At 30.3% G+C, this 23,162-nt stretch overlaps 1 protein-coding gene across 8 annotated transcripts in view; it reads right to left on the bottom strand.

Moving 5' to 3' along the window:
• The window catches only part of LOC142337273 (neo-calmodulin-like), a 105,433-nt gene that overhangs the window by 60,337 nt on the left and 21,934 nt on the right, over nucleotides 1–23,162 (bottom strand). For all 8 annotated transcript variants that reach the window (XM_075386446.1, XM_075386440.1, XM_075386443.1 and 5 more), the window contains exon 3: nucleotides 21,141–21,348. In XM_075386446.1, the coding sequence (XP_075242561.1) occupies nucleotides 21,141–21,348 (208 nt within the window). The remainder of the gene's footprint in view (nucleotides 1–21,140; nucleotides 21,349–23,162) is intronic.

Below are 23,162 nucleotides of genomic sequence, written 5' to 3'. Positions count from 1 at the left end.
TTTCATAATTTACATAAAAAGACATAAAATCACTGTAGGTCAAAATGGGGTCGCAAGTAGTGGATAAAACAAGGGATTCAACCACCAGTAAAATTTGTCCCTTTCTCCTAACGCTAAGCGCGCATGTCGAATCGGGCCAAGTTTTACTGTTTGTTGAATCCCTTGTTTTATCCACTACTATATATTAGCTCTAAATTCAATAAAAAAGTCAATTAAAATCAAAAATGAAACAAAAAATCAAAAAATCAAAGCAAAATTTACATTTCACTCTTTAAGAGCGATTCACTCTTATTCGGAGTGATCCACCAGTAGAAAGATCGCTCTTTTTCGCTCTTAAAGAGTGATTCCCTCTTTTTGATTTTGTTTTATACTTTTTATTTCAAATTACCTATACTCTTCAATAAACTTAAATTTTCTTTTACTTTTTCTATATTTTTTCCATTATTAATAAGAAATGATACAAAAATATAATATTTACATGAACAACTTTCCTCTGTTTGGACAATAACTAAAGGACTTACAGCTCTAGGACTTTGTCTTTTATCTAATAAGCTTCTACTAAATCCTCTAGTTAATTCTACAGCTGGATGTTGTTTCTTTACATGAGCCCGTATCCCTTCATATCTCACAACAGAAGTACAATATGGAAATTTAACTTTAGCTGAAGTACAACTTCTACATGTATACTTACTCTCATCAAAATCAGTTAGTGGTTTTACATAATTACATTTATAACAACTTCTAATTAAGACTTACCACAGATACATTTATCAGTTTTATCTTTATGACATGATTCATAATGATATTTAAAAACAGCAATGTTTCCATATTTATGGTTACACTCTAAACATTTTAAAAGCATATATAATAGGGTAAACTTTAATATTTACCTAATCTATTTGTGGGGTAATATTTAACCATGATTTCAATTAAATCTTTAGTATTATCTTTAGATGTGATACACTCTACTAAATGTTTATTTCCTAACGTATTGAGTGTATTAGTTTTACATCTCTTATCCAAAATGAATTCAAGGTCTAATTCTTTAACAAAATTTATAATCTCTTCTCTAAATTCTACATTATTTCCATATAGCCTGGTTAAAAATTTTCCTCCCTTTCTATTCAAAATTCCCATCTCTTCATTGACGAAGTCACAGTTACACTGATTTATATATACCTCTTTTATTGTATTTTGTGGATCAGTATAACCACTTCGTAGATCCTTATCCAACTCTTCTCCATATCCAACGTTAACTTACGTATTTACTCTACTCAACATTGTGCTTGCTCCCATTGCTACACTCCCAGCATTTCTTGATATTATATCGGGATAATTATAACTAAATATATTTAAACCTGAGCTTATAGTTCCACCAATAGTTGACAAACTTTTTATACACTTTCCCATAATCATTACTTTAGTTAGAGCATCATTCTGGATTTTAATATTATTTAAAGTAAGAAGTGTATTAAAATAAAACTGAAAATTATCATGATTAATAACATTTCTATCTGTTGCATTAATCATTAGTGGTTTCATATATGCTATAAGTTTTATTATATCTTCTCTTTCTAAATCATCTGACATTCCATCTGTACGATTATAATGGTTGCTATTCAACTCATTAATTATTTTAATAAAGTCATGTTCACATTTATATATCTCATTAAAGTTTTTAAATAGATCCATTATATTTTGTTAAAAAAATAGTATCACAACTCATTCTTGCTGTTTTAATTATTTGAGCTGGTTTATGACACATTACAATCATTTGAATATTATAATGTCTACCTTCAGTAAAATAATAACCTATATCCTTATTTAACCTATCACCCATACCATCAAGTACTATTACACAATTTTGAAATTTATGCACATTATTTTTTGTGATCATATTTATATCACATTTATTAAACCCAGTATAAAATTTATTAGACTCAAGATCGATCCAGTCTCTGTCATATTTACACACTATAACTATATTTTTAGCTTGGTCTTGGTTTTGGTTTTGGTCTTGGTTTTGGTTTTGGTCTTGGTTTTGGTTTTGGTCTTGGTTTTGGTTTTGGTCTTGGTTTTGGGTTGATTGTAATTTTAAGTATTGTCTAATAAAATATGTTTTCCCTGTACCAGTTCCACCATAAACAATAGTATGTAATGGTGACTTTTCATATTCAAATCTAACTAGATTCCGATTCATAAATCCACCAAAAGCTTTCTTCTAGTTTTGTATATTTACTTGGTATTGAATCATATAATAAATAACAAATTCCAAATATAATAATAAGAAAAAAAGTATACCACCTTTATCCATTTTTATATATAAAATTTATTATATAAAAATGCTTATCCTAACTTTTGAGGAATTCAATAATAAATTTAATATTGATAATAATGCTATGAGTGATATCAGAATAAAAGATATAGGTAAAGATATAAGTCTAACACCAATTGAAATTGTAATGAGAGATCAAACTCCAGATAACAAAAGTGAACCTAACTTCAACATTATTGTCAATCTACATCCAATCTATTTAGGTTGTAATGTTAATGTTAATGATAATGATAATGATAATGATAATGATAATGATAACGATAATGTTAATGATAATGATAATGATAATGATAATGATAATGATAATGATAATGATAATGAAAATGATAATGATAATGATAATGATAATGATAATGTTAATGATCTACGAAGTAGCTTTGCTAATAATGTTAATGATAATGATAATGTTAAGGATAAAGATAATGTTAATTATAATGTTAATGATAATGATCTACGAAGTAGCTTTGCTAATAATGTTAATGATAATGATGATGATGATGTTAATGATAATGTTAATGATAATGATAATGAAAACGTTAATGATAATGATATATATCAATTTGATGAAAAACATGGCGAAGCATCGGTGGAACCGGTTCCCGGATGGACGAAGTCCTATCAGAAGGGCAAACCTAACAACAAAGAACGTCTTAGTAACAATATTTCTATAAATATAAATGAAGATCTACAATCATGGCTAAATGATGATGATATAATTACTGAAGCCGCATTCCCAGATAACTTTATATGTATAATATCTGGTCCTAGTGAATGTGGTAAGACATTCTTATTAAAAAAACTAATTCTAGCTAGTATATATTTTGATAAGCTCTACATCATTGGACCTATTGGTGATCAATACGATTAGAAAGAATAAACCCAAAAGCAATTATAGAATTTATTAAAGATATAAAAGATTTACCATCTCCTGATAAACTACCCAAAGACTTAAAGAAACTAATGATATTCGATGATGTTAGAGCCAAAGAACCAGTTATTAATGAATACTTTTGTAGAGGTAGACATAATAATTGCAAAATGATATATCTTAATCAAAACCTGTTCTCTCTGGATAGGCAGAGTGTTAGAGAGAACTGTAATCCATTTATTTTATTTGAACAGAGAGGTAAAGTCCTAGCATCGATATATCAAGATTTCTTTAATAATGTTGAACTTAGTTATAATGATTTTGCTAATATATGTAATAAGGTATGGAAAGAGCCTTATAATTATATTTTAATTGATATAACTAAAAATAGAAATATTAATGGTAAACTAAGAATTAATTGGGATCGGAGAGTTTTGTAATTAAGTTCATGTTTATGTTTATCTTTTATTCTATATCTATATCTACCCAAAATGTAAAGTAAAATTTAATACATCGCCATTAAAGCCTATAGGTCTTCCATGCTCATCTTTAATTTGAAACTCTATATATTCTATTCTATCTTTAAATACATTTTGATACAAGATATTAGTTGGTATAAAATTTATCAAGTAACCTGGTGGTTCAGTTAGATTAAAAGTATATAATATATCTGTATCTTTACAATTATCTTTAGCTCCAGATATAATATTGCAATGAATGTTAATATTATTGAAACCGATAATATCAATAATATTCTGAGATTTATTTTTACCTTTTTTTTTAAAATTATTTTTCTAAATCCTAGTAATGAGGCTATTGAGTTTTTTATATCAAAGCTGAGTGCTCCTTGTTTTATTTTCATTAAACATTTCATCGTATTCTTATCAGGTTCTTTTATAACCTTACCATCAATTTCTTCTTTTATTAATTCTGCTATATCAATTAACTCATATGCTCCCGGTGTAATAGTTGAATATAGCAATGGGATTCCTTTATAATTGTAATTGAGTATAGATGTAATGTTTGGGCTTGAGGTAGAGATAGGGTTAGGGTTATGGGCAAAGTTAGGGTCAGAGCTAAGATTCTGAGGTAAAGCTTCTTCATCTTCTATAACAGTACTAGCATATAAGAATTGATTATTAAACACATTCATATTAAACACCGAATTATAAACAGATAATCTAATTAAACCTAATTTTGTTGTATTAAGTATAGGTTCACAAAAGTTAAACTTCTCTGTTGGCTTTATCATTCTAAAGTTAAGCGTATACTCTTCTTTAGTTTTAGTTAAAGCATCATGTATCGTTTGCAGTTCCCATAAGATTAAATTTTCTGTCATTTTTTATATTCAATTATTAGATTATATTTATGGTTATAGTCATAATTATGGTGAAAAATCGGTGGAACTGCTTCACGGATGGGCGAGGCCCCATAGTCTTAGTTATAATTAAAAGTTAAAATTTTATCTAATAAAAATGGATTTTAAATTGGATACAACTTATGGTTATAATAATGATATACACAATTGTAAGATTATAAAATATAAACCGAATAATCTGGCAACAATGAATACGGTTAATACCAATATTAATATCATTCTCTATAGAGAAGAGAATCACTTAAATTTGCGTGATTCCTATCTAGAGATAGAGTTTGTTGTATCAGATGATGCTGGTGGTGTATTTGCTAATGATGCTGATATTAGATTAGTTAATTATGGTATGATGGCTTTATTTAGTTCAGTTAAGCTGGAAACTAATGGTGGTAGGACTATTGAATATATAGATCATTGTCATCCTAATCTATTGATGTATAAGTTATTAACTAGTACTGATGATGAATATGAGAGTGGTTTCGTTAGAAATCAAGGCAATAGAGATAGTCAACTTAAAGGTGACCATATTGCTGCACAACGAGGTCATTTGTATATGATGTTTAAGATGAGTCATCTATTTGGTTTCATAAATGATTTAGAAAAGATTATATATGGTTTAGGCTTTAAACTAATATTAAAAAGAAATAATAATGATAGAGCTCTATATAGAGTTATTGCTAATCCTGGTGCAGTTGCTAATGATAGTAATATAGAAATTAGAGATATATCATGGTGTGTACCTAGTATTGATCCTAGTAATGATAGTAGAATTATTGTGCAAAAGGGTTTAATTAAAAAGAATAATGTAGACTTTAGCTATTATGAAAGAAAGACATTTAATAAGAATGTACCCAATGCTACTAACTTCTTATTTGATCTAGGTATGGAAAGTGGGATGGAAAAACCACAATATATAATAGTTGGTTTTGAAAATAATAATGTTAATGAGCAAACTCATGATTCAAGTACATTTGATATAATGAACGTATTTGAATGTTATTGTATGATTGGTAGCGAGTCTTATCCCGAGGATAGAATGAATATTAATTATGATACTAATATTTATAGTGAGGCTTTTAAAGAGATTTTTAGCTTTAATAAAGGTTATAATGGGCTACCACATAATATAAAACCATATATAAATCATAAAACATTCAAAAGAAGTTATAAAATATATGTATTTGATACTAGATATCAAAGTGATCTTATAGGTCCACAACCAATACAACTTATTTTAAATTTAGTGCTGCAGTTGCAGATGTTATATGTCATGCATTAGTATTAACTAGAAAGGTTATTAGTGTGAATAGTGATGGTAATAAGATGGTTGATATAGGGTCGTAGACACTAATAGCCGGAGGCTTATAATCTCATAGACATAGTCTTAGTTATAATTAAAGTCTTAGTTACAATTAAAGTCATAGTTATAATTATAACTATAGTCGTTGAAATTATTTCCTACTAGTCTTAACAAAACCCTTAGCATAAATAATATCTAATTTCTTTTTATTCTCTAGAGATAGGACTCCGTCCATCCTGGGTAACCCTCCAGCTTCAAGTTTAGTTTTGGGTTTGGATTTTGCTTTAGGTTTAACCTTAGGCTTAGGCTTGGGCTTAATAACAACAAAGAGATTATACTTTTTTTTTATATATAGAAATGACTCTTTTAAATAAGTTCAAAACTGATTCTTATTGTGTTGGAGGTAGACATTATAGTGGTACTAATAACATAAGAGGTTTTATTACTTCAAAAGGAACTAAAATGTTAAAAGGGTAATTGTGTTAAATGTGGAAGGAATAAATCAATGACAGTATCTGATGCAACAATAGAAGCAGAGGGATTGAAAGATTTCTTTAAAAGTGTTGGTAGGGCTACAGTTAACTTTGGAAAGAAGGTTGCTAATAATCCAGTAAGAGCATTAGAAATAGCAAGTAAAATAGGAAGTGCAGCTGCATCTAGAAACCCTAGAGCTGCTTTATCAGCCACACCTGATTTAATTAAATTTGCAACTACTGGTGAAGGTATAAAGGCAGAACAAAAAGGAAGAGGGTTATACTTAGGTACTAAGAAGAGATAATTGTTTGATTATGATTATGATTATTTTATATTTATGATTACGTTTATGATTATGATTATATTATAGTCATGATTATGATTATGATTATGATTATAATATATTTATGTTTATAATTATCGATAAATATTAATGCTAATATTATTTTTACTAAATATACTAATATTACTAAACGCTAACAACTTTAGTTTAAAAAAACACGCAGCTTGTTTTTCTTGTTCTTCTTATAATCCTCATATACCTTAACTAATTCTTTGTACTCATCATTATCTATTTTATTATCTTTCATTGATTTAGTATATAGTCTATTAAACATATCACTAAACTGTTTACTTAAAATATACATTTGTGAATACTTTATAATTTTATTTCTAATTTTAGTTTTAATTGTTTTTGATAATGAACCACAAACAGTTGCTGTAGCAAAAGCTGTTGGTATAGAACAAGCTAATCCTATACCTGATAATGCAATTGATGTTGTTGCCGTTGTTGCAATTGATGATAATACTATTTCTGTTATCTCAGCTACGTTTATATAATTTTTATATCTACTTAGCTTCTTATTATAGTTATTAGTTTCAGTTTCATAATAAATTCTAATATCTTTTATAATGTTAATATTGTTGTTAAATTTATTATTAGCTTGAATCTTTTCGTTTATCAATCGTTTTGATAATGATTACAAATCTGGATATAGTAATCTCTCACTCGGTGCTGTTGGGTTAGTCATAGTTTCGGTTATTTTAATTAGTAAAAATTCTTTCTATTTCTTTCATTATATCTTCTTGTTTAAAACCATAATGCTTCTCTAGACTCTCTTGTTCTTTATTATCAAGTAACGCACTTCGTATAAGCATAGCAATTATATATTGCACTATTTTCCTTTTATTCTTGAAAAGGGTTTCGTCTATAAAAGAATTAGTCTTTTTATTAACTTCTTTAAATTCTTTTAGCCCAGTAGTAATCCTTTCATCTAGTTGTACGTTAGTGATATTCTGATTAAACTTATTATTATCAAATTCTTGTTTTAATTGATTATATTTAGAGATAGTATCTGCAGCAACTTTTTTTTACAAAACTTAACAGTATTTCTGACTTCATTTGTTGATTCAATAAACTCATTAATTAGTTCATCATTAACTTGAATTTCTTTTAGTTGTAATGTTTTAGTTGTAACTTTATCAAAGTCACCATTTCTTAGTTCAGTTATGTTTCTACTTAAAATGTCTATTTTATTAGAAGAGGATAATAAGTTATTGTCACAATACTATTTATTAACAAAATCTTTTTCATCTGTAGGAGTATGTACATTCGTCATTTTATAGGTATCCTCCATATCAGTATTATCATTATCTTCTAGGAATAACCCACGAGCCTTACTTAGTGTTAAGTTGTTTATTGGTGTTGATGTTGATTGATGTTTAGCCTGATTAAATCTGTTTCTTGTCATCTTTGTATTTGTTTACAGAAAGATTTATATTTAATGATTCTAAAACTTTATTATTAGATTCAAAGTCATACTCGGATTTTAATAATTCCTGTTCGTTATATTTACTTTCTATTATCTCACCATTAGTATCTTCTTTTTAATATGTTGGTGGTTGTGTTTTATTAACTTTATTAACTTTAAATATTTCTCTATTCCAATTAGAAGTGTAACCTTTAGAGAAGATATTACGTTTATCTACATTTCTAACATAATCACCAACTTTAAGTTTAGGTTTAATATTCTTAAAACTAAAAGTGTATTTAACTTTATCAGGATTATTAGAAGCATCAACTGGTGTCATATTAGTTGTTGAATGAATGTTATTGTTATATGTTATGACTGCATCATTTAATATATTTACCCAATTACCATCACCATTGATGAACATAGGTTCATTTATTATGTGTAATAATGTTCTATTAAATCTCGCTATGAATACAGCCTTTAAATCACTATAAGTAGAGTATAGTTTTGTTTCATATTCTTTAAGTAAAGACTTAAATGTTTTATTGTAAAACTCACAACCTCTATCTACCCATAACTTTTCTGGTTTTCTAGGTTCAGAGCCACCTTGTGGATGTTCACTTGATACTATTTTAAAACCATTAGTTATAGATAAACCAGATTTATTCTTTAATGGAAAAGCCCATGCATATTTTGTGAATATATCTATAACAGTTAATATAAACTTATAATTATTATTGTATTTACTTAGAGATGACTTATCAATTAAATCAGCTGACCATGTTTCATCTTTATATAATGGTATTATTCTTTCTCTTCAAAACTTTGTTATTCGAGGACTGAAAACTTCTTTAGCTAGTTGTTGTTGTTGTTTTTCCATCATTATTTATTTATCGTAGTTAAAAACAAAAATATCTAGTTGCTCTTGATTAATAATATTCATAGATAATAGTTGCTTAGATATATCTAGCATTTCATCATATAATCCATCATGGCCAGCTTTTGTTTCTAGTATTAATAATTCTATTCTTTCTATTAAACTATTTGGATCTGCAAAGCAGGTTCCGTGATCCACGTAGTGGTTGCAACTTTGTTGGTTAGGGTTGCTATTTAATCCCCTACCATATACATCATCTTTTATCCCTATTATACGTTTTATTGTTCTATATCTAGCGCTTTGCTTATCCCCGTCTCCTAAATCATATCTAATATCCTTTAAAAACCTTTTAATTTTGTTTTCATTTTCCTCGATTTCGCCATGTTTTATATTAGGGTTAGTAAGAAAGTTTATTAACTCATCTGACAGTTCATATACATTATCCTAAACTAAAAACGCATTTTCTTGGTAAATTAATTTAACACCGTTCATTTCAAATTCACCAATATCTAAATTTCCGAACTTTAACTTTAATTGGGGATTAGATTGAACTGACATTAAATTAATAATTTGAGCCGTGTCTTTATCTACTAACATTCCTGGTTTATCTCGAGCTTCCTCTACAGCTTCGCCATTGGACTTCATTAAAGCTTCATTAAACTGGGATCCAGCTTGCTGGATCATCCTAGTTTGTTTATCTAACTTTTTATTTTGCCAATCTATTGCTCTTAATGTTTGTTTACTTAATGCTAGATTGTGTTCAGTGTTTGCATTTAGTGTTTTAGTTAAAGGATCAAATAACTCTTCTATTTCTCCATAATATTCTTGTTGTTTTAATTTATCTTCTGATCTATTCTTTCTGTTTAGTGTTTCTAGATAGTTTAATTCTATAAGTGTTTCTTGTTTAGTCATTTTTTATAATTATAATAAATATTTATATAGTGTAATGGCGGCAAGGATTAACTTTCTATCATCATTGATGGTTAATTCTTTAATATTATCTATGAACGATTCTAATGATTCTTTACTTACATCTAACCCTAATTTTATTAATAGCTCTATTGGAGTAGTATTAATCAGGGAACCTGCTTCGCAGATCTTTTTTATTAAATCTCTTTTGAATAGATATAGATTCTCATCATGAGGATAACTTTTTATATTGTTTACATAAAATCTTTTATCATCAAATATATTTAAACTAATCTTACTTGTTTTTGTTGTTGTCATGTTATTGCCAACTTTTTGTATTCTGCATTCATCTACTGTTCTTTGTGTATTATTCATTAATGCATCATAATAATTTATGTGCCTAGCACTATTATGCTTCTTTATTTCTTTTTCTTTAGTGTTTTTAGGATAATTTTTGAAGCTATATGTTTTGGGGGACAATGCTATAAATTCCTCCATAATCTTACTCTCCAGCTTGTGCTTAAACTTGCCGGGGACTTTATTATTAGTTTTTATAGGTATGTCTAGATTATTTAAGTCCATATGCTCATCACTAACTTTACCTTCACTATAACTAAATACGAAACTGTCCGTATCCTTATAGTGAAGTGTTAGATCTTTGAGGGATGGTTGTAGAATATTATAGAATACATCAAACATATGTAATTTGCTACGTTCGAGTATTGTTACTCCTACATATACAGGTGAGCTATATTCTGTTTTTTTCTTTATATATTCTATTTGGCTATAATTTCTATATCTAGTTATATTCTTAGATGATGGTTTACTTACACTTATCATTATCTTTACTTCATAATGCAAGAACTTGCTTTGAAATAAGTGTAGAGGATTCATGCACATTCTTCCATATAATGAGTTATTCATTAATTTCCTTACATCCTTTTCTGCTTCAGTTTTGGCTGTTGCTCTTTTATTTATATTGTTTTGTATATAATTTCTACATATAAAATCTTGTTTAAATTTAATTACTCTATGTATTTTTGTTACTTTTACTCCCATCTTAACATAGAACATTAACATCCTATAATGAACCATATATTCTGTTTTGTTGTTTTTGTCTAAGCTTAATTTCTCTGATCTTGCCTTGCCTCCATCTCTTTCTCTGTAACCTAAATCATTATCATTTATCTTTCTCTTATTAGTTATTAGTGCTAACTGTTCTGTTATCTCTTTACATTCATTAGTATAATCAATATCACAAACTATATAGTAACCATGATCACTATCATCTGGAGTATTCAATACTACATCTAGAGTAGTAGTAGTAATAAACTCAAAATCATTATAAGGTAACTTTTGCATCATTGCATAACCATATAGGTTGTTTGCGTCTATGTACCATATGGACCTTTGGTCATGCTCTGCCATTGGTGAAACCACTTCGTGGATCTGCGAAGCAGTTTCCCTGATGGACTTACCATCACTGTTATCCGCGAAGCGGCTTTGCTGATTTATATATCTATCACCCATTATTCCTTATATACCACCACTCTTTGCTCCAACAAAATTATCTAGCATTTGTTCATCTTGCAATGTATCTAATGTAACACCACTTGACATTAACCAACAATCAAAACTATAACCTGGTAGACTAACGTAATGAAGTGGATTGAGCTTGAATTCTTTCATGCTTAATTTATAATATTCATTCATGCAATAGTCTAATATTTCCACATCATTCTGTAAATACTCTATAGTTAGATCTTTTCCAGTTTTATGACTGTTTTCATTATTAAAGTTATCTACTTCTTCTTGTGTTGGTAATTTATTATGTAGTGAGGATTTGAAGTATTCTATTTTTAGATTACCTATATTTTCTTGGTAAACCAAAGTATTCATATGAAAATAATGCTTTAGTTTTACATCCGTATATCTTTGCCATTTGATCTAGAGGCGTAGCTAAGAAGCTATAACTATCTAAGAGTTTGAGACAACCAGTGCTAAACATCTTAGACTGACCAGCAGCTAGTGGTATGTTATCTGCTTTTCTTTAATCATTATTCTGTTTAAAGAGTTCACTGTATAGTAGGTTGAAGTCATAGCCAGAGCCATTATGGAATATTATTAGAATGAAGTTTTGTTCTTTGTATCTTAGATTACATATTTTACATGCTGGTCCTCTATAATTACCAGTTTCATGACAGTGATCTCTTACTTTATTAATACATGTTTTGCTGCAGATATGACAAGTGTTATTAGTTTCATGATATAATTTATATTCTTCTGTGAATATCATTTGTTTGTTGCGCTTGAAGTTATTCCCAGTTTCTATTTCTAATAGATCTCTAGCAAATCTTTTGATGCAGCCTAGAACGAAGTAGTGTTTGAAGTTACCTTGCCAGGTGTAACCCACAGCTATTGGAATATGTTCAGCTATTACATATTTTAAATCATTAGTTGAGACTTCAACAATGCAGCATTCTATATCGGCAGTTATAATATTTTTTATGTTCTGACGTTTGTGTTCATTTATAAAAGTAATATGTTTTTTCTTAGGACAAACAATCTCTGGTTTTAATGAGTTGTTGCATTCGTCTTTATCATATTTAATTTGTGAGTTAAACCAATAGGTACACCTATCACAATAACAAAATTTAGTGTTGTTTTTATTTTGTCCTTCTAACAGGGTTTCTATATTTTTCATTAGGGCACAGTGTTCTATTTGATCATTACTCCAAACTAGTACTCTTACATCTTTTCTATCTTTATTAAAATCATCCACTTGTTTAAACAATTCTATTTTGCCCCCACCACAAGGTGTGTATACCCAAATATTAAAATTATACAATTTCTGTATTCCTATTATATAAGCAAAATCATCTTCATGTTGTCGTCTTGGTTCAATTAGTTTATTTACATATTTACTTTCTCGAGTTGCATGGTGTGGGGCGGGATGTAGCCAAGCAGTTATAGTTAGTTGTAAGCAATTATAGTTATAACTACGTATACTTAACATCGATTTAGAGTTATTGAGATCGGGAGGGAAATCTATATAACTACCAATAGATGCTTTAGTTGGTTCAATGTTTAACTGATTACTTCCTATTCCAAGAAACTCGAAATCATAACCATAACCTTCATATATTTCCTTTTCGAAATCTAGCCACCGATTGAAGTCATCATATTCATATATTGCATTATTATTAATATAATCAGTATTGAAAATTATTTTAGTAGTTTTAACTTCTGCTTTGGTTCTCTTCTTATAATCACATTCAGCCGTGATCTTATATTTAAAACTCTTAACTTTTCTGAACTGGTAAAAGTTTTTAATTTCTTCTAAAGAGTAATTAGTTGCTTCATCTATATCTTCAATGTAATTCCCGCCTTTATCAGTAATATAAAATTCTCTCATGCTCTGACTGGAGTTTATATCAAAGTCTTCTGTTTTTTCTAGATACTTACGATTATGACTATATGAGTGAGTAGTTAGAGCTATTTTATTCCTAAATTCTTCATGACATTTTTTACATTCATACTTAATTTTAGAGTAGATGTTGTTTTCGGGTTGGGGTACCCCTTTAGTTTTAGTTTTAATAATATCTTTAGTTTTAATAATATAATCATCTTCATCCGAAATATACACTTTCTCCAAGATTTCTTCTTCTTCAGACTCAAACATTTTCTCCAATAGTTCCTTATGTTTGAGATCGTATGATTGATGTCTGTGTAAACCCTTCTTTGTTTCAAAAGATAGATTACAGACATCGCAGAAGTCTATGACACTTGTATTATTTGATTGAGACATGATGTATTTATTTAGGGAAATAATCAAAAAAAAATTTCGAAAAATGAAAATGAAATGCGATAAGTGTATAAATAAACCTTGGAAAGAATGTTGTAATAATTGTAAAGGATTAGAATATTCTTGTTATGTATGTAAAAATATGGTTAAAGTGAAAGATTATATAGAACATTTGGGATATCATTATTCTGATCCGAATCAATATCTAACATGTAGTATGTGTAATGTTTATAAACATATATCTTTATAAAGATTTAGAAATAGAAATGTAGACTACGTATTTATCTTCATAGGTATAGATATGGTCATACTAGAAATCAATTCAGAGAGCATGTTTATAAGTTCGCTTTTTTTTGATATTTAGCAACCACTAATAGTACAAGAAGTCAGCAGGCTTGGTTTAACATCGCATTCCACATCAGTGAAACTGCTTAGCAGATCGAATGAAAAGTGCATGTCATGCGAAAATGGCCACCACCATTGATAAAGAAAGCCACCACCACTAACAGAATGAAATCAAACAAGTGAAAATTTCGAATATATGCACTTAAAAATTAGCTAATAGGGTGAGTATTTATTAAAACTTTTAATTAATTTTGAATAAATTATACAAAGATTTCAATTTAATAGAAGGATTTAAATATTACTTTACTTTCAAACAGGTGATTACTTGGGAAAAGTTAACTAATTTTAACTTAAAAATCATGTCAGAATATTCTAGAAAAAAGAATGTTCTAGATTATTTCTCCATGAGAGGACCTTTATTCTCCACGGCACTTTTTGGCTTTTCATCATGAGTTTCACTTCACTACAAAATTTAGCGAAAAATTTTTAACAATTTTCGTCATTTGACGAGACTTCAGTAACTGGAGCTTTATCATGCGCTTCTTTATCTGAAGAAAATCTAAACCAGTTGACTAATTTAACAACTCAAATGATTACATTTTGTAAGGAGAACAAATGCATACCCGACAAAACCGCCGAACTTGAAAGTGAGACTGGAAAACGAACTAAAACAGAACTCTTCCAGTTATTCCTCTCCAAGTTCAAGAGGGACCTACTACGTTACGAGCATCAGGAAACACTGGACAAGTTTGAAGTGAATGTGCCGGAATATTTTTATTTCCACAATGAAATCAGGAATTCATTCAAATTTTGTGAATTTGAGTCTTATCTCACCACAGTCAATAAGATGGAGGGAATGCTGAATCTTTGACTGAATATCTATTGACAATTTCTGACAGAGGATACATATGGGGGAAAGTGAAACAAAATCATCAAGAAAACAATAAGGATATTCCCTGGAAAAAACTACTGAACGATAAAGGATTTTCCTACTCTAGTGTCCAGAGTTATAGCAACTTATCTCAAGCGTGTGAAAGCTATCCCAGGATCGTAGTCTCAACAGACTACTACTCAGAATGGAAAAAGTTTCTTACAATGTTTTTGGCAGAAGTTCAGAAGGATAGCCAGCTACAATCTAGGTGCATGACAGAACTACAATTTTCATAAATGATAAACAAGTGATTGGTTATTGAGAAAAATATTTAATATTAACATTGATATTGATATCCCTACAAATGATACATTAATATTGATATCCTTAGTGTTAATACATTAATATATTCACCTGATTATTAAGAGTTCAGTCAGCTTAATAATTAAAATTAAAAGTGTTCAAGCATTCTGTAGTTGCACCCTCCCCCAGAGTTGCCATTAAGAAAGGTCGAGCAATACTGCCGTAGCGTGGTAAAGGCGAGTCAACCTTTTAGCAAGACCTCTCAAGACTCGGCTCAAAAAAATGTACCCTGGTACATAGAATCACTCAGTTAAACATCATAGATCAATCCTCTCCAAGGGTAAAGTCAAAATTTTTAAAGAAAATTGTTTCTTATTATCGATTTCTAAGCAAATTTGAGTTATTTTCAGTTCATCCGATTCTATTGAAAAAAAACTTTGTGAGATGATTAACCTGATTTATTTCAGTATAGTTTGGCATATTAGATACGAAATTAGGCTTAAAACTAGCTTTGAGAACTTTTGGATATTAGTGTATGAAGTGCATAAATTATACTAGCTATGTACATTTTTGTACACAAAATTATGCGTGTAATATGCATTTATAGTGGTGAATTTAGTAGCGGATAAAACAAGGGATTCAACAAACAGTAAAATTTGGCCCGATTCGACATGCGGGATTAGCGTTAGCAGAAAGGGACAAACTTTACTGGTGGTTGAATCCCTTGTTTTATCCACTACTGTCGCACATTGACTTTGTTACCCAGGTGGCGTTGCCAGTCCCAATCGACCTGTGATCAGACGCTATCAAGACTTTTTCTTCTGATCAGACCGTGCCTGACTAAAATGACCTCTGATTAGCTGCGTACGACTTAATTGTTTTGTGTAACCTTCGTTCGTCTTGACTTTTTTGAGCAAATTTGCAGCAAACCCACGCTCTCTCTGATCAGACCATTATATAATACAGTGCAACTTACGTGAACTTTGTATAGAATTTTCAACTCTGAATTATAATAGTGAACCTTAGTTGGCATAAGTTAGTACATCGTGTTGTTGTTTGCCCAAAATTAACTGACGACATTATGTTTGCTTCGAAATACCTTTAATCTGGTTTTTCTGCCAACAAAATCAGTGGCGATAAAAACATAGGTCACATAAAAACGGTCTCTTATTACTCTGTGATCAGCTTTTTGTGCGACCTGTGAAAAGAATATTTCCAGTTTTTGTCTGTGACCAGATTTTTGTTCGAACCATGTCCAGACTTTTGTGCAACCCTGTCTATGCTTTAATGTGACTTATGATCAGACTATGTCCAGAATTTTGTCTCTGATCAGACGTTTGTGCGCCATTATCCAGAATATTTTGCGGCCTTGGCCATTTAATTTGGGCCGCACTATAGCCTTCTTTTGTGACCCAATTGGTCTAATCAGAGGCTGCTGTGGTCTTGCACCTCAACTTGGGTAGTTTTTGGCAAAACATAAATTTCTCGACTAAAATGTGAAATTATTGAAATACAGAAAATGAAACCTCCTGCAAAAATATTTTGCAAAAATACTTGCAATTTAATAAAAGCGAGGTTGCAAGACATTTTCTTGTTAAAACCGATTGCATTTCCATTTAACTCTGCAGATAAACATAATTTAGCTCTTGTTAATGTAGGTTAATTAAATGTTCCATTGTGACTGGTTATATAAATTCACATATTCCACTGAGGCAGGGGAAAGGGTGGTAGTCTCATTTCCAAGTTTGCAAGGGACTGCTCACTCTCTTCTGATTAAACTCAAGCTCCAATTTTTAACTTACTGATGTGGAGAACAAAAAATAATTGATATTAGATAATAGTTTTAATTTTTTGTGGAATTTTGCCCCAACATGATCAAGTCGATGATCGGTTATCGGCCACTAATAAAATACACAAAAGACTGTTTGAGTGAGTGGGCAATTTTTTCGTTTCAAGCATTTGATGGCAGAGTCTTTTGCTATAAACGAGTGAGTTGAATTGCACACCATTTTGAATTCATTGAAAAATTTATATTGGACGCTAGCAAAACCGTTATAAAACAAGGAGGCACGTTAATGTGCGTTCGCATATGATGTTCCGACCCGAGCTTATCAACATTCTTTATTTAATTGCCAACCAAATGACGATATAACAAAAATAGATAGAGTTTAAAACAACCGTTACACAATCTAACCACTAATTGAAATACATAATGCCATGCCTCATTACAGTGCCAACGAGATCTGCCGTTAAAGAGACTACGGGAAAAAAAACAAACAACAAAATTAGCAAAAACAAAATTTTCACAGCAAAATCTGAATATCAAAATTTAAAAGCACCTAGTAACAACGTCAAAATGCAGTCAGATAAATTCTTAGCTCCATAAATTTCTCATTTCCAAACTATACAGCAGATGAAATTTTTTCTTAATGATACGAGGTTACAAGTCGACAAAGAGAACGAATAATGAGGCGAAATTCACATTTAATCAATATTTTTTAAACCAAAAATAACAAAAGTCTTAAAATTCATTAGTTTTTAACTAAAAAAACCTTGACAAATTACTAAAAAGTCATTACGAAACCAAAAGGACCTGTTTTTGGTTAGACTAAGCCGTAGAAACGGACTGAAGACGCAGAAAAATTCAAAAACTTACAGACGATATGCGAATACACAAATTATTGATACCATTAAAATCATTAGCTTTTACTGAATATTTTGTATTTTTAATTCAATTGTTATTTCTACTATTTCAACTAAAGGATTTATACTGAGATTTTAACTAAATTTACCAAATTTGATAACTATTGGGCCACATTTTATAATCATTAGGATCTGTTATTACGCGATTGTGTTGAAAGTAGAGAAAAAGAAACACAAAACTGACTACTCAAAAAACGTTTATGAAAACGCATATTGTTCAAAACAAAACGTCAGTGCAAAATCATATAAGTAGTTATGTTAATTTTTGAAATACAAGAAATTGGACGAGACCTCTCAATGATGAAAACAAGTTACAAGTTGACAAAAACAGCAAAAACTGAAAAGTTTGAAAAAATTGAAAATGTATATCATAATCTTTAAGACTATTCGCTATAAATTGAGTGCTTTGATGACATCATTCATTCAATCTGCAATTCAAAGCTTATGCAACCGGTCAGCAGTTTACGGCTACCTAAAGAACAAAAAAATAGGCAAAAACAGCAAAATCAAGAATAAAATTGAGCGAGAAAAGTGTCGAAGGCAGTGAACTTTTCAATAAAAACTTTTCTAGTTTGAAATAGTTTTTCAAACAGCAATGATATTCTTCTTTTTTAACGATATTATTTCAAAATATCACCAAATATGAACAAATATATTAGAACAACGAAATTTTTGAGAAAACTCGTAGTATCAACGCAAAAAAATTCAACAGCTTTCTACAGAAGCCAGTAAATACGCTAAATTGACGGGACGACAGGATTGTTTGCCATTCATATTTCATCAATAAACCATTACAACACGTCATTGACTATGAAAACAACAACAAATACAGGCAAAAACAAAAAAATCAGTAGAAAACTGCCTGATGAAAGTTTCGAAGCAATTTAAATCATAAGCTCTACTCTGAAAACTTTTGCTAAGATCCATTCAACGTCTTTCCTAAACCAATGTCAACAACCCGTTTTTAGGATAATGTGATAAGATTTCAAAAGGAACCAAAATAAAAAAGGGTATCGAAAAATTTAAAAAAAATTGAAAACCCGTGGCATTGATGTCCTAAACCTATTAGGTGGAAGATAAAACCGGAAACCTGATTAATTTTTGTATGCAGTAGAAAAGATTGAGGTCCGGTCAATATTGTGATGAGTGACTAACATTTCACGAAAAAATTTTTGAAAATGTTATAAAAAATTTTCGAAAAATTTTTTTATGGACTTAACAGCCATTAAAACCAATAGCTTTAAATGGAAGTCAATAAACACACTCCTATATGCCCAGATGGGACGAAAAACGTATTTGTTTCGCATAATTAATCAAAAAAGCATCACAATGAGTCTTATGTCAATGAAAACAACAACAAAAACGGACGAAAACCAAAAATTCAAGAGAAAAGTGCGAGAAGAAAGTGTCGAAGCCATTTAAGCCAAAAACTTTTCTCTGAAAAATTTATCAGTGATCCACTAACGTATTTTCTAAGCTAATGGGAGCTATCAGTTTTTGGTTAAAGTGACATGAGTTCAAAAGTAACCAATAATACAAAAATAACAAAAAAATTTTTTGAAAAATTGAGATCTTGTGTCATTGAAGTCATATATCCAATAGTTAGTAGATAAAACCGCTAACCAGATAAAATTTGGTGCAGTAGAAATGAATAGGGTACTGTCATTACTGAGACTGACTTACAGTTCATGAAAATAAGTTTATGATTGGTTAATAATCCAAAAATATTTTCGAAAAATTATTAAAATCTTAACAGCCAATAGCTGTCCTTTCAAAGCACTAGATATCTTCACTTAAAGCTCATTATGGAAAATATTGCGCCTTTAGGCAATGAGGACATGCCATAGAGCTCCAAAAAATTTGTAAATCCTCGAAAAGAAAATCAATTTTTCATTTAAAATTACGAAGACTCATTGTCGAAGCCAAAAAAAACTGAGCAACTCCTTGAAAACGATATTTTTGTTCATTCGTTAATAGAATTTCGATACGAAAAGTGACTAGTTTTTAGTTGACTTAATAAACAAAAAAAACAAACGTTTTCTAAAAAAGAGCTCTCAAACAGAATTCGAATTTTTTTTATAGTGAACTTCCCTATGAGACCAGAACTAGTCTTTTTATCGCCTTCAGTCTATTAAGAACACACAATTGGTTCATTTTGCGGCATGAAATTTAAATTTGAAATTATATTTTTATAGAAAATATCTTAATTTGAAGAAAAATTACGCTAAAAGTGAACAAATCATGCCAAATATCCCGTGTTCACACAAAACTTCAATCCTCGATAACTCCTCGAAAAATTCTAAATTCAAAAAAATCTTTTTAAATTTGAATTCTACGCTGGAACAGCTTTTTAATGATACCACTCACATTTCTCTACGATGAATATATCGATCGATCAAAATTGACTGAACAAAAAAAACCGCATTTGAGTATATAGTTCCTCCCCCCACAAATGGGTCGGAACGAATAACCTCACAAATGATAGTGCTCAAACGGCATTTTTGACTGCATTTACGGTTTCATGATAAATTGCAAATCCCCTACAGAAGACTAGCTATTTCTGGCTCAAAACAGTGTAAAAAGAGAATTTCCTAGATGAACGAGGACGGTTGTCTTGCAAGATCTCGCAAGATTGCGATAGTCATACTAGAATCTTGGAAGCTAGACGTCACGTCTAACAAAAATACAGACGATGATTGGAAATTTTGATATTTGTTCCACTAAGAATTGAAAAATAAAAGCTTTTGTAGCCAAAGCTTTTATTTCTCAATTCTTAGCGGCAAAAATATCAAACTTTCCAACCATCGTCTGTGGTCGTCGCAGAATAAACATAAGAGGCTAATGTATAAGCTGAAACCGGGCTGAACATTCGCAGTCGGTTTTGCAACCTGACATATATCTTGCAAGACACTTGCACTTTGAGCCGTTATCTTGCAAGGTCTTGCAGGATAACCATTCTAGTTCGACTACCCAATGAAACAAATCTTGATACACCATGCCAAGACATGCAAGATTTTGACAGTCTTTACAAAACATGGATTATCCTACCAAGATCTTGAAAGGCCAAAAATTCTTGATACATCTTGATAAGATCTTGTGCGTACATATCTTGATCTTGCCATGTAACATGGCAAGATCTTGGCAAGATTTTCCATGATTAAGTAAGTTTCTTATCAAGGCTATCAAGTTTCATTTCACTGGGTAGGGTTGTGGATATTAACCAGTGAAAGGAGATTCGACTTGGTTGTTTCTTCCTCCACCTGATCCATCTCCAGTAGACTGTTTGGCATTGTCTCTGTTGTGCATGAATGCTATTGGGTTAAACTGGCCAGCCAGCATTTTTGAGATATGGGGCACTGTGTTGTGCGATGCAGACGATGAGCCAGCTCCTCCTCCCCCTCCCCCACCCGGCACTCCCTTTTTATGGCCCTGTAAACAAGGAGGATATATTCTCGATTGTTTCGCCCCAGTGCCCCTTATGACCACGAACAGCAAATTATCTGTTGTTATTTATCATGTTTCCCAAATTGGCACAAATTCAATTCCCACAAGAGTGGTGGTGGTGGGGGGGGGGGGGGATAAGAAGAATAGCATTTTCAATTCCAGCAATTTTGAATCATAGCTGACCAATAAAAATCTGGAGATGGTGTTTACTGTTGGTTATTTGTTAGTCTTTTATTTCGAACGTGTTGACATCAAAAATGTAGCTTCACCATCAGAAAGCGCAATAAATAAATAACCAAAACAAGTCTGAAGACAATAAAGCGCTCGCATGATATTGCACGTAACGCACGGGAAGTTCCAACGTTCACCTTGTGTACACACTGCCTCTTTGTATTTTGCGAACAAAAATATGAGACGAAATCAAAATCGTCCGATTTATACAAACTATATGGAAAAAATATTCAAAAGACTCCAAAATTCAAAAGATCAAAAACGAATCTAAGATTTTTATGTTGAAAAGCACAAAAACAGAAGTAATTTAAGAGTTTTTTCAGATTATGTTGTACTGACGCGACGTCACATTTTAGATTGCAATCAAGATAAACCGTGAAGAAAATCAATTTGTAAATAGAAATTTCAATCAAAAACCGATTTCTGCCAACCCTAGAAGATTTTCATCTAGAAACAATTCTCCCGACTAGGCAGATAAGCATTTCCATCCAAAACAATTCATTAAACTGCTTATGGAAGATTTTGGGCCGCTAAATGTTATTTTATACATTTTACTTTTAGACAATTTGCTATCAGCTGACTTTGCTTTATGTATATTATGCGTCACCAAGCGTATGTGATTGGGTATCAAAAAACATAAGAAACTGCAGATCAAGTGGATTTTAAACAAAGTGATTGGATGAGCAGTCTCACTTTCACATCAAAGGTATCAAATACAAGTAGAATATTCTGAATACACGAAATTAATTAAATTTTGTTTTCCTTGGTTTAACTATGCAACAAATGAAGCAAAACGATTCCGCTTGTTGATACAATTTGTAAATATTTTGCTATGTTTTTTGATCTTGTTGTCAGTAGATCTAATGAAAATGATAAGTAAAAAACTTTTTTTTTCTGTTTTCAACATACAATTCAATTTTGACCGCCTTATTTTTTTAGTTGATATCCAAAATTTCACGAGCCTTATGGTACAAGTACAAAATTTAAAGTGGTCGGTTTTTTCATAACAGATCACAAAAATCGCAGTTTTTAGACAGAATCACTTTTTTTCCAAGTTTTTTTCAGTTTTTCTTCTTGGATTTCTTTTACCGCAATGACTGGTTTTAGAAAAATCAAGAACAAAATTGTATGCACTTAAGAATCAAAGCCTCAAAATGAAGTATGAAACATCGTGTTGTTTGTTATTGTCATTTTGATTTCAGTCAACTGATTGATTTTGGATTTATTGGAAAAAGATCACTATAAGTTTTTATTTCAATTTTTTTTCTGAATTTGATTTCATGCAAGTTCCCAAGTTGATAAAAATAGAACTCATCAATTGGCATTAAACTCCTGTGAATATCCGGCCATGTGGGTTTCCACCGAACGTGAGATGGAACAATCCGCAGTTTCTAAAGAGATTGGAATAATCAAATGGGTTAATTTCAGCTGGAGATGCATATACTTTTTTAATGAAGACATAAGCTGTATAGGAGAGTTGTGATTGAACTTTCAACTAAATACTAAACATTTTGCAGGTTAATTATTTCTAAATTTTGCATAAAAATTGATCTTTAATGCAATTCACA

This window comes from Convolutriloba macropyga, chromosome 3, assembly GCF_964194025.1.
Source record: "Convolutriloba macropyga chromosome 3, txConMacr16.3, whole genome shotgun sequence".
NCBI lineage: Eukaryota > Metazoa > Xenacoelomorpha > Acoela > Convolutidae > Convolutriloba > Convolutriloba macropyga.
The sequence above is the reverse complement of the archived record's forward strand: the minus strand, read 5'-3'. Positions and strand labels throughout refer to the sequence as shown.